This window comes from Papilio polytes, unplaced genomic scaffold (genome assembly GCF_000836215.1).
Source record: "Papilio polytes unplaced genomic scaffold, Ppol_1.0 DF823912.1, whole genome shotgun sequence".
Taxonomy (NCBI): Eukaryota; Metazoa; Arthropoda; class Insecta; order Lepidoptera; family Papilionidae; genus Papilio; species Papilio polytes.
This window is the reverse complement of record NW_013525292.1, coordinates 639,232-650,855: the sequence shown is the minus strand read 5'-3', so window position 1 is coordinate 650,855 and position 11,624 is coordinate 639,232. Positions and strand designations below refer to the sequence as shown.

Below are 11,624 nucleotides of genomic sequence, written 5' to 3'. Positions count from 1 at the left end.
GTAACGCCATCTAGTGAGTAAAAGATATTTAAATCAAGTTTCACACTAGCGCCATTGTCGGTGGAGTTGTTAAAAAAATCTTTTTAAAGAAACTACGTAAACAAATGTGAAATTTAATTAATTTGGATAAAAAGTTCATAACACCATTTATAATGAAATAAATATCCAATATGATTTATCGTCAACTTTTTATTATTGCAAAATGCGTACACATTATTTGTAAGCGTGAGAATGTTTTCATAACTTCATGTGTGCAGCGCCCCTACCGGACGTAAAGTACACTAACGAATCTCAACATGTGACGACATTACGAATACGCGAGATCACGCAAATATTCGTGATAACATAGTGATCACATTGCGTCATTTATTTCGTAACATATTGTACTATATTAACACATTTTTACTACAACTATTGTAATTATTATTGATAATAATTGTAATTGTAATTATGACTTACATATTTGTTGTGATTATTGATGCTCGAGTGTCAAGGCTTAACGGAAATCCTAGTGAAGAGGACCTTAATAACTGCAACAATACACTGTCTTTATACAACGTGAATGCCATTGCTGGTCTACCGCCCTGGGCGATATTTATACATCGCTCTTCTTTTTTACCATGACTAGGGGATACGGTGGAGGGGATTTAAAATATTAGATGAGAGTAATTTGTGGTCTTTTCTGTCAGACGCCCTGGGTGGCGTTTGTCATTTGTTACATCCAGTTAAATATGTGATAGGGTGAATAGTCACTGCTAACGCCATAACATTTTTGTATTTAATCTAACAATTAGTTTAACAACCTTATTAAACTTATTTAAAACTGACTTTTTGGATGAAATATTAGCAGTAATTAATTTAATAATATTTCTTGTAACCAACCTGCAGTGGGCCAGCTTGGTTACCTCTTACTTAGTTCCGAGCCGAGTGGAGACGTACGGGGAGCTGATGATGATGGTTTCTTTTTTTTATAAGAGAAACAAACGAGCGGCGGGAACACGGAGGTGGTCAGTGACGCCCATGGACATCCACAACGCCAAAAGAACTACCGATGCGTTGCCGGCCTTTGAGGAAATTGTAGGCTCGCTTCTTGAAGGACCCTAAGTTGTCTTGGTTCTTGTCACCATTCCAAATTTCAAGAACCAAGGTCCAATGCTGGAGTTGGGTGACCACTTGGTTGGATAATTATCTTTAGGCATTTTGAGACATTTCTTTAAATAAGAAAGAATTTTGTTAATTTGCTATTTGAATAAAGACAACGCAACTATTTATAGAAACAATATTTGTTTTGAGCATACGTCTTACAATATATCAAAGTAAATACAGTTCTTATGTAAAGTAATTATTAAGATAACTTTTGTTATCAGTTTGATGTTTCAAATTTATGATACAACTAGCAAAAGACCGTGTCTTTGTTTGTATCGCGTTTATTCGTAATTTTTGATTCCTCGGGTGTTGCTGATATTCATATCGAATTACTTAGAATTAAACGATCATAAGCTCGTTTGTTTTCCCCCCCCCCCCCTCTCTTAATCATGGTAAAAAGGGCGGTGTTGAAATCTCGTCGAGTTCGTTAGTACAGCCAGAACTGCTACTGTTAGCCGCCATAAAGTTTTAATTTTCTGTAACGAAACTTTTAAATACAAACTTCGTAAAGTCACAGATTGATTTACAAGCAGTACGCAAAGTTTGTTCGTGTATTATGCTACTGGTGTTGTCGGTATGATGAGGCATTTTCATAATGCCGCATGTTCGTCGTGATGGAATCTACCACTGTTCTATATTGTTTAACATTATTAATTATGTTTAAATAGGGTAAATCCTCCAAATCTGATATAATTTTAATGTTTATAAGAATGTATTGCGTAAACGAATTGATTTGACTTTTTAAATTACTGAACAATAACGAAGTATGGAAATATGTTCGAACGCCATCTTTAAAGACTAGTAAAAAGATTCCAGTTTACCCCGAATTTTATTGACTCAGCTCCTTTATCGAAAGCGACGGCAAATCCAAAGTGTGAAAGGGTACATCGGTAGAGGTAGACATAGAAAGAGATGGATGGATTGCGTGAAAGGTGACATGATCAAAAAGGGAGTGATGACTGAGATAATGTATGGTCGAGTTATGTGGAGGACAAAAACTTCTTTTGTCGACCCTACAGGAGTAGGATAGGGAGAAAGATGACGATGACGGCGACGGCGCGGTCGCAGGGATAATGTGAAACCCTAAAACTTAAAATAAAGCGACAACCACGTCGTAAGACCTGCTAAGATGTGTAGATTCGAATCGGCAGTTAGACGAATGTGAATGGATAATATACAAAATGATTATATAAGAAGTCGCAAGTGTGAGATAGTGATATTGTCGTCACACAATAGATGAAAACTCATTTAATAAACATTTTTGTTTCATAAACCGTAGCGATGGAATTCGCAGACGATTTTGTTGCGATACATTTCTCGAGGAACTTCCGTCTTTTATAGCGTAAAACATTTTACATTGTACAATGATATTTCTAATAGTATGTAGGAAATGGTTTGACAAATATTGTAATATTTTGATATTTTATAACGTCAATGTTAGACTATTTAGTTATTATTACCAACTAGCTGTTCCCGTGCGACTTTATCCGCATGAAATTATGAAAATTTTATTTTATTGTTTACATTTGTCAAAATGACATGACATGACAAACCTTGGCAATCTTACTTTCTTAATGTTGGCAGCAACTTATGGTCTCTTTCCCACTTAAGGGTTTTTGTTCAAAATATATACCCCCTAAGTTTAATAGCGTGAAAATATATAGCCTAAAGCGTGACGTAAGTGTAGGGCTTTTTAATAAAAAAAAATATTTAAAAATATGCTGTAATTGCTGACATCTTAGGCAACAAAGAAATGTGTGTTTACACTTTATTATAATAGCATAGATGTAGATGCTGAAACCAACTAATCATAGATTTATAAGCTATGATTTTTTTCATATAAGTTCGTTTAAATAAAAAGCCTTTTTTGCCTAGTATGTTGCACACAACGCAGTTGTTCAAGCTATCTATATTATGCAGCTATTCCACTATCTAACATCGAAACAAAAACATATTCCCATCCCTTTAATTGCCTTATAAAATTAAGAAAAACATCAACAAAATTTAAATTCAAGTAAAAAATTTCCTTTGCACTAGGTACACATAGACTTGTTTTATTATTAGTAAAATAGTAAACAAGTCTCTAAGATATCTTTGATTTCTATAACTTATTAATAATGAAATAATGAGTTCTTTATTGAATGTTTGTGCAAAACAACAATTAATGTATGTGAGAATAAATGAGATGCGTTTTACAGGTATCTTGTTACGGCAATGTTTTCGATCTCGAAATTATACGTAAAGATACTAGGAGGTTATCTAGAATATTTGTTAAAATGTTGTCGTACTGTCTTCGATAGAATTTGTTTTTTTAATTTATGCAGTGTGAAATTTATACCGGTTTTTTTTACAATAAAAGGTGGCAAACGAGCAAGCGGCCACCTAAATCCACCGAAATGGAAAGCGACCGCTGCCCATAAACATCCGCAATTGCAGATGCGTTGCCTACCCTTCATTGACGGAAGAGGAGAGGCACATAAAGAGGAAATTTTACCTTTCTATACGTCTCCTCCACCGTCAAATCCATCCATTCATCCTTTCCTCTCAAGAAAAGGGTGGAAAGGGATTAAATTAGGCCTCCGGCACCACACTCATCAGACGAAACGCGGAATTGCTTCCACTTCACGAATGTTTTCTGTGTGGTCGTGGTATTATACCGGGCGAGCCGGCCCATTCGTGCGAAGATGTTAAAGCGGGCACTGCCACTGTTAAAAAAAAGGTGTAAAGTAAATAAATGAATTTCATATGTTGTCGATGATGTTACAAATACGTTTTCGCAAATTACGAATTCGTGATAGACCCCACAGAGGTGCAGCGTTAACACTAATTGGAGTCAAGCTTACTTGCGGAAAATAAACACAATGTAAGCTATTTACTTGCAGTGTAATTCTGATTCTAGGCCAAATAATAATTTAAATGTGTATTGTTCTTGGGATAATTTATTTTATATTTCTATTAATCGCTTGTAGACACGGAATTTAATTTGGCACGTCGGATAGAACATTACTCTACTAACTGATGTGCCAACTTTAAGCCAGGTATATACAGGGTCGTACCAAAAAAAAATTGTAATCTTCAAATGCAGATAAAATAAAGAATTAATTATATTAATTTTAGTCACGAATTGAGTTGAATTTTATGAAGAATTCATTTCGACATTTATTTTTTACGTTATGAATCAGTTGTTTTAATAAACTGACATTACGAAAAAACGTGTCTGACGATTTATCACAATACCGAAAATAAAATGAAGACATTGTTAGCTGTTACAAGTTTGTTACTGTAGAATATATTTCCGTTATACATGTTTATAGAATACACAGATTTAATCTGAAACTTGTAATAATAATAAAATTCACATATGCTGCATCTGACATTCTAAAAACTGTTCATAACCTGATTATTTAGACGAAACCACTTAGCATATTTTTATTGATATCGAACATAAAATTTGCGATACTATACTCGAGACTGCATATATTACAAACTAGCTATTGCCCGCGACTTTGTCCACGAAATATTAACATAAAAAGTAGCCTATATGCCCGTCTAAGTCAGCTACCCTTCAGTGAAACAAACGCGGCCTGCGTACAGTCAGACAGACAAAAAACTTTTATATGAGAAATACATCATCTTCCCGAAAATTGGATTTTTTTTTATATTACAAACAGACACTCTAACTTTTAGTTGTCTTTTATGGTCGATAATCTTTACATACTTCTAGTTCTCTTATCGATATCTTAAATGCGATAATTGCCAGCTCTAGTAAATGCATAGTGCATTATAAATAGCGCAATACTTGGCGCGGCCCAGTAAGATCTCGTGCGTGCTCTTTGTAGGTGAAATTCAATAAAACATTATCAAATACTAAAAGAAATAAAGTGATAAAGTGAAATGGGTGCGACAAAGATAGAAAAAATTACATTCGATGAAGCTCTAACTATGACAGGTATCATTTTTTTGTGTTAAAAACAAATCATCTGTCAGTGCAGAGTTGAAATTTAAAACACACAAATTACTTAGAAATTCTAAGATGCTTATAAACCATCACACAGATAACGCAAAAATTGTCGAAGTTCCATTTAAAATTGGACCAAAATATTTTCTTGTTTTTTTCCAAAGCGCTCTCCTCTTTTCTCTAAACTATTGTCTGACGCTTGACTTTGTGTATGAATTCCTTCGATATACAATGCCTACAATACTTGCTTAGGTAAATTACGGAAAGGGCGGAAATCTCAATTTGCGTGTGACGTATAAGAAAGCAGACAAATTAGTGTGATTTTCTAGATACTGCGATCTTTTAGAAGCTGACGATTCACTTTCTAGGTTAAGAGAAACAATTAATATATTCGATCCATCGTTATGTATGGAATTGTCATTATCCAACATTTTTCAATATTAAATTGTAGACTTAAAAACTATTTAACTACGTCGTAGTCTTTGACTCCAAAAATCAACCAAAAAAATGGGACCCACCTGCAAGCAATACCTTTCGGATAAAAAAAGAATTATCAAAATCGGTCCACTAGCGGCGGAGTTATGCCGTAACACACATAAAAAAAAAAAAAAAACATACAGACGAATTGAGTACCTCCTTATTTTGGGAAGTCGGTCAAAAAACTAAATAGATAATTTATTTGGATATATTATTGTATAAAATAACTGTTTCTTCGTTATTATTTGGCATATCAAATTATTTTCAATTAGATTTTAAATCTTTCTAACATAACTTTAATATTTCCTTTATTTGGAGCGCAATTAATAAATGCAGTCGATGCAGAATTGAAGCAATTAGTTTCAATTGATTGCGAGAAAAAACGTCTAAACATCTCATGAAGACAATTGAGAACATTTGTCGTGACATTAGCGATGTCTTGAAAACGCGTTACTCTGTCGACGATTTTTTTAAATCCAATTATTAGTACACTATAGTTAAAACACAAGTGTCACTCAGCTACAGCTGTAGCTTTATTGTTGATTTAGTATTTTAAATTTAAATTAAGGGACTGTCTTAGCCGTCTACTAGCTTTCGCCCGCTACTCCGTCCGCGTGGAATTGACAAAAAGAAAAGCGAATAGCCTATGTGTTCTTCCAGACTATCACCTACCTCTATGCCAATTATCATCGAAATTCGTTAAGCCGTTTAGGCTACAAACTCAAACAAACATCCATCCAAACTTTCACATTTATAATATTAGTAAGAAGTAAGATTAATAGTTTTAAGTAAGGTTAACTATGTAAACACGGAATGTCACTATAGTTACAACTTCATTCATAATTAGTGACGTTCATGTTTTGTTATCGATGTTCTTAAAACAGTACGCAGTTTTTTATGTCATTTTTTCTTATCGATATTTTAAATATTCTTAAGTTAACATCTCTATGATTCTGTCTATAAATTGTGTAACGATCTTAGCGCGGCCCAGTAAGATGACATTCGTGATAGTGTGATGGTGAATGTAATAGTTTGATAATAAATTGTGATAGATAAAGTTAGGTTACAAAATGGGGGTTAAGAAATTCGAAAACGTTCCATATGAAGATGCTCTTGATATGACTGGTGAGGATTTTTATAAATCTGCTACAAGTTATTTCTGTGTTATCCACTTATATGAATATAGATATGTGAATAAATCACGGTGTAAAAAACCTTCATCGGAAATAGATGTACTAACGTCGAAAGAAGCGTTTGTATACCTTCCGAATAAATAAACAGTTTAATTGTCCAGTTAAAACTAAAGATGTGTACTCATATTTTAAATAATAATAGTTAAATAACAAAGCTAAAAACTACTAAAAACGAATTCATTAAAATTAACTATATCTTTGACATATGGTAAAATGTTATATCTCGTTGAGAGTTTCAAAAGGGTTAAGATTGGTTTTGAGTGTATAACTTGATCTTTTCAGGCTTCGGTAAGTTTAACTACCTGATGCTGGCACTTGTGGGTAGCATCATCATGGGTATGGCGTATGAGATCTTCTCCGTGTCGTTCCTGGTGACAGCGAGTGCTTGTGAGCTGGACACCGTGAGTTCGCAGCAGGCCCTCATAGCCGGAACACCATTAGTAGGTAAGTACTATTCATGTATGTGTTTTTTGACCGACTTCCCGAAAGAAGGAGTTACTCAATTTGTCTGTATGCTTTTTTATATGAGTGGGCCGCTGTAACTTTTTGTCCTGGTAGACCTATTTGGATTTATTTTTTATACAGAGGTAGTGCTTGCAAGTGCCCGCTTTAACATCTTAGCACGAATGGGCCGGCACGCCCGGTGTAATACCACGACCACACAGAAGACAGGCGTGAAATGGAAGCAATTCCGTGTTTCGTCTGATGAGTGTGGTGCCGGAGGCCTAATTTTATTCCTATCTCTTTACCACTCTTTTCCTAAAGGAGAGGATGGGAAGGGGAAGTGGATTTGACGGAGGAGGAGATGCATAGGAAGCAGAAATATCCTTTTTATGTGCTTCTCCTCCTCTGTCAAATAACGGTAGGCAACGCATCTGCAATTGCGGATGTCTATGGGTAGAGATCGCTTCGCCATTTTGGCGGATTCAGGTGGCCGCTTGCTCGTTTGCCACCTTATGTTATGAAACAAAAAGTCGGTCCCATTTTTTTGTTTATATTTTGGAGTTAAAGATTACAGCGTAGTTAAATAGTTTATTATATAGATAAGAAACTGATTCCAGAATGTTATCCATTAGAGGAATCTTAGATGAACTGGTTATTTCGATTAACTTTCGTAGCTGGAATGAACTCATAAAAAAAATTCTGGAGGGTCTTTTGATCACAATCATTTAGAATCAACGACATCTAAATAGCAAATGATTGCAGTCTGATACTTTAATATATTATTACATAATTTAATATGATGTAATGGAATTAGAGAATTAAACAATACATAAAAATATTATAAAAACGAGATAAGAAAATAACTTGTTCATGATTATTTAACAACAGTTGTAAATAAAAAGTCGGGCGTAAAATAAACTCAGAAGACGAGATTAAATTATTTACAATGTCAAACGTAATATCAGAGTAACGTAAATATAAACATTTACTGAGTACTTATAGTTTTAGATTTAGAGCAGTAGTGTAACCTAGGAGCTGATAAATGTAAGTCTCAGTTCCCACTGTTATAAACTTGTATGAACACATGTTATCCCTGATTTTATAAGTGAACGACCACAATGATATGACTTCCACTTCATGCCTGTTTTCTGTATGGTCCTGATATTGCACCGAGCGAGCTGGTCCTACAATGCAAAGATGTCAAAGCCAGTTGTACCAATATTAAAATGTAAATCATCATAATCATCATCATCATCATCATCATCATCACCATCATCATCATCATCATCATCATCATCATCATCATCACCAGCTCACTATATGTCCCCACCGAGGGTCTCGATGCCTACCCTAATAAGGGAAATGTAAATAACAACTGAATATTTTTTTCTTAAATTTATCCATCACTTTGGGTTTCAGGTATCATAGCATCGTCACATTTCTGGGGCTACCTCGCAGACACCAAGGGTAGGCGGAAGATACTATGTTTTTCCCTGACACTGGGCTTCTGTGCTGGTTTCATCGCCACTTTCTCACCGAACTGGATCGTTTATATGCTTCTGAAGTTCGCTTCGTCTTGTGGGTGAGAATGACGTGTACTATTTGTAGAATAAAAAAATTACTACGAAAATTGGACAATCCGAAGTTATGCAGTAACAAAAAGTTGGATTTGACGGTAGAAGAGACGCATTATAAGGAATAATATCCTGTTTATATGTGTCTACCCCTTCGTCGATAAGGGTATACAACGCATCTGCAATTGCGAAGACCTATAGGCAGCGGGCGCTTCGCCATTTTTGCAGATTTAGGAGGTCGCTTGCTCGTTTGCAAAAAAAAGAGGCGAATTTAGAACCTACTTTTTTTAAGTTGTTAAGCTTCTTATCAGCCTTCTACTGCCTAATCTCACGTAGTGTTTAACTATTTACTACTGGTTACTCTTCAACTTGTCTCTTTTCGACAGGGTGGCGGGTACGTATGCGCTTGCGCTCACCCTGCTCGGAGAATGCACGCCGCACAGTCACCGGCCCAAGATGATCGCCTACACCACCAGCATCTTCCTCGTCTGCACCGGCTCTATGGCCAGTAAGTCTACTATAACATACAATTGTGGTGACATATGTAGCCAGCTGATACATGGTGACTATGCCTTAGTCAACAACCTTGGCCCAGGAATATCTTGGCTTCAAATTTTCGAATTTCTTTGCTGATATTTGCACGTTACGATTCTTCTTCTCCATATACCATAAACTTAGTTTTTAACAGTTGTAACTTTTTTCAGTTTTAACAATACCAGTTCTACCTCTCAAGTTCTCGTATTACATCCCGGTTCTGAACATCCACTTTAACTCCTGGCGGCTGCTGAACATCATCTACTGCATCCCATGTGCTTTGGGTGCACTTGGTATGCTCAGGTCATACGAGAGTCCTAAGTATCTGCTCAGTGTGGGAGAAGAGGAAAAGGCCCTGGAAATTCTGAGAGGAATACACACTATTAATAACGGGAAAGACGCTGAATTCAAGGTCAGTGGATATTCAAATTGTATTACAGAGGTACCAGGAATGTAGGCGTAATGACAACACGAGTCTCCATATAATTTAATTTTTAAGAATAAATCAAAGGTCATCGTACATTGGATCCACTTGTCACTGCTTTAATGCAGAGATCGATTGAATCGAACTTGATCAGTGATTTTCGCTATATATAATATGATTTACATAAGTATTCCTGACCTACATACAATACAATGTAAATATTTTACATACCTATCTTAAAAGGTATTTATTATCTTTTAAGATGTTAAACGATCTCTTTATAATAATTGCAATAACTAAATAGCCAGTATAGTTGCTACATTATCCACATAGAGGGCGTTAATATTATATTTCCGTTTTTAACTTTCCAGGTGATGTCAGTATCCTTAGACGAGGAGAGTACGAGGGAGATCGTGGTAGGTCTTTGGGCGTCTCTCAAATCGCAAACTACTCCGCTTCTCAAACCTCCGCTCTTGAAGAAAACTATATTACTGTCTTTATTGTTCGTTATTGTTTACTTTTGGTAAGATTTTGCTTTATTTAGATGTAGTTCTTTTTATACTAATACTAGCTTTCGCCCGCGACTCCGTTCGCGTGGGTTTTTAAAAAACGAAAGTGAGTAGCCTGTGTTCTTCCAGATTATCCTCTACATCTATACCAAATTTCATCGAAATCCGTTCAGCAGTTTACGCTACAAACTCTAACAAACATCCATCCATCTAAACTTTCACATTCATAATATTAGATGAAAGATTTGTATTTTTTATGTATTGAAATAACTCAAAAACTACTGGGGCGATTTCAAAAATTCTTTCACTATTAACAAGCTACGTTATCAGTGAATAACATAGGCTTCTTTTTTTATTTTACGCGGACGGAGTTGGGAGCAACAGCTAGTATCTTATACAGAAGTAACTTATTGCCTGTGTCCAGTTTTCTTGCGTCTTGATTGATCTTATGAATTTGAATATGAAATTCATAGATATTAAAAATATACAATTGTAATTTTAAATCTGTTCTACAATTTTAGTATGTTACTTTTTTCAGTTTAAACCCGTACATGGTATGGTTACCGTTCATATCTGATGGCATCATGCGTGCTATGGAGCGTGGAGACGAAAATATCACCTTCTGTCAGATGCTGCAGACCTCACTCGATGTTACTAAGACCAATGTAAGTATCAGTATCGCCTTGTCTGGGAATAAAAGCTGATAATTTCGAAAATTATTTTTTATTACTAGTTTAACACTAACTAAATTCTCGTGAACATAAATCTGTTTTTTTATTTTTTATTATACACTAGCTGTTCCCGTGCGACTTTATCCGCATGAAATTGTGAAAATTTTATTTAATAGTTTACATTTGTGAAATTATCAATTACATATGTCAAAATGACATGACATGACAAACCTTGACAGTCTTACTTCCTTGATGTTGGCAGCAACTTTGGTCTCTTTCCCACATTGGGGTTTTTACTCAAAATATTTACCCCCTAAGATTAATGGCGTGAAAATAGCCTAAAGCGTGACGTAAGTGTAGGGCTTTTTATTTAAAAAAATGTTCAAAAATATACTGTAATTGCTGACATCTTAGGTAACAAAGAAGTGTGTGTTTACGCTTTAATATAATAGTATAGATTTTTATTATTGTCATTTTAAATTTTTGGAAGTGTATTCATTTTATGTAGTTGTCATTTAAAATTCTAGTCATTTTTAATCAATTTAGTCATGTAGTAATTTTATAAAGCAAAACTGTGATATTAAAATAGAAAACTATAAATTAGCAATAAGAAAACTGTAAGATGTTGAAAGACAAAAAAAACAAAACCGACTTCCAAACAAAATACACCAAAAACAGAATATTCTCAAAAAAA

The 11,624-nt window shown here is 34.8% G+C and overlaps 1 protein-coding gene across 1 annotated transcript in view; it reads left to right on the top strand.

Moving 5' to 3' along the window:
- The first annotated feature begins 6,559 nt into the window (after positions 1-6,559).
- LOC106102636 (synaptic vesicle glycoprotein 2B-like) overlaps positions 6,560-11,624 on the top strand; it is a 6,636-nt gene continuing 1,571 nt past the window's right edge. Inside the window, exons 1-7 of the mRNA XM_013282177.1 lie at positions 6,560-6,706; positions 7,057-7,218; positions 8,638-8,800; positions 9,179-9,300; positions 9,497-9,738; positions 10,122-10,273; positions 10,798-10,960. Of these exons, the coding sequence (XP_013137631.1) occupies positions 6,652-6,706; positions 7,057-7,218; positions 8,638-8,800; positions 9,179-9,300; positions 9,497-9,738; positions 10,122-10,273; positions 10,798-10,960 (1,059 nt within the window). The 5' untranslated portion in view covers positions 6,560-6,651. The remainder of the gene's footprint in view (positions 6,707-7,056; positions 7,219-8,637; positions 8,801-9,178; positions 9,301-9,496; positions 9,739-10,121; positions 10,274-10,797; positions 10,961-11,624) is intronic.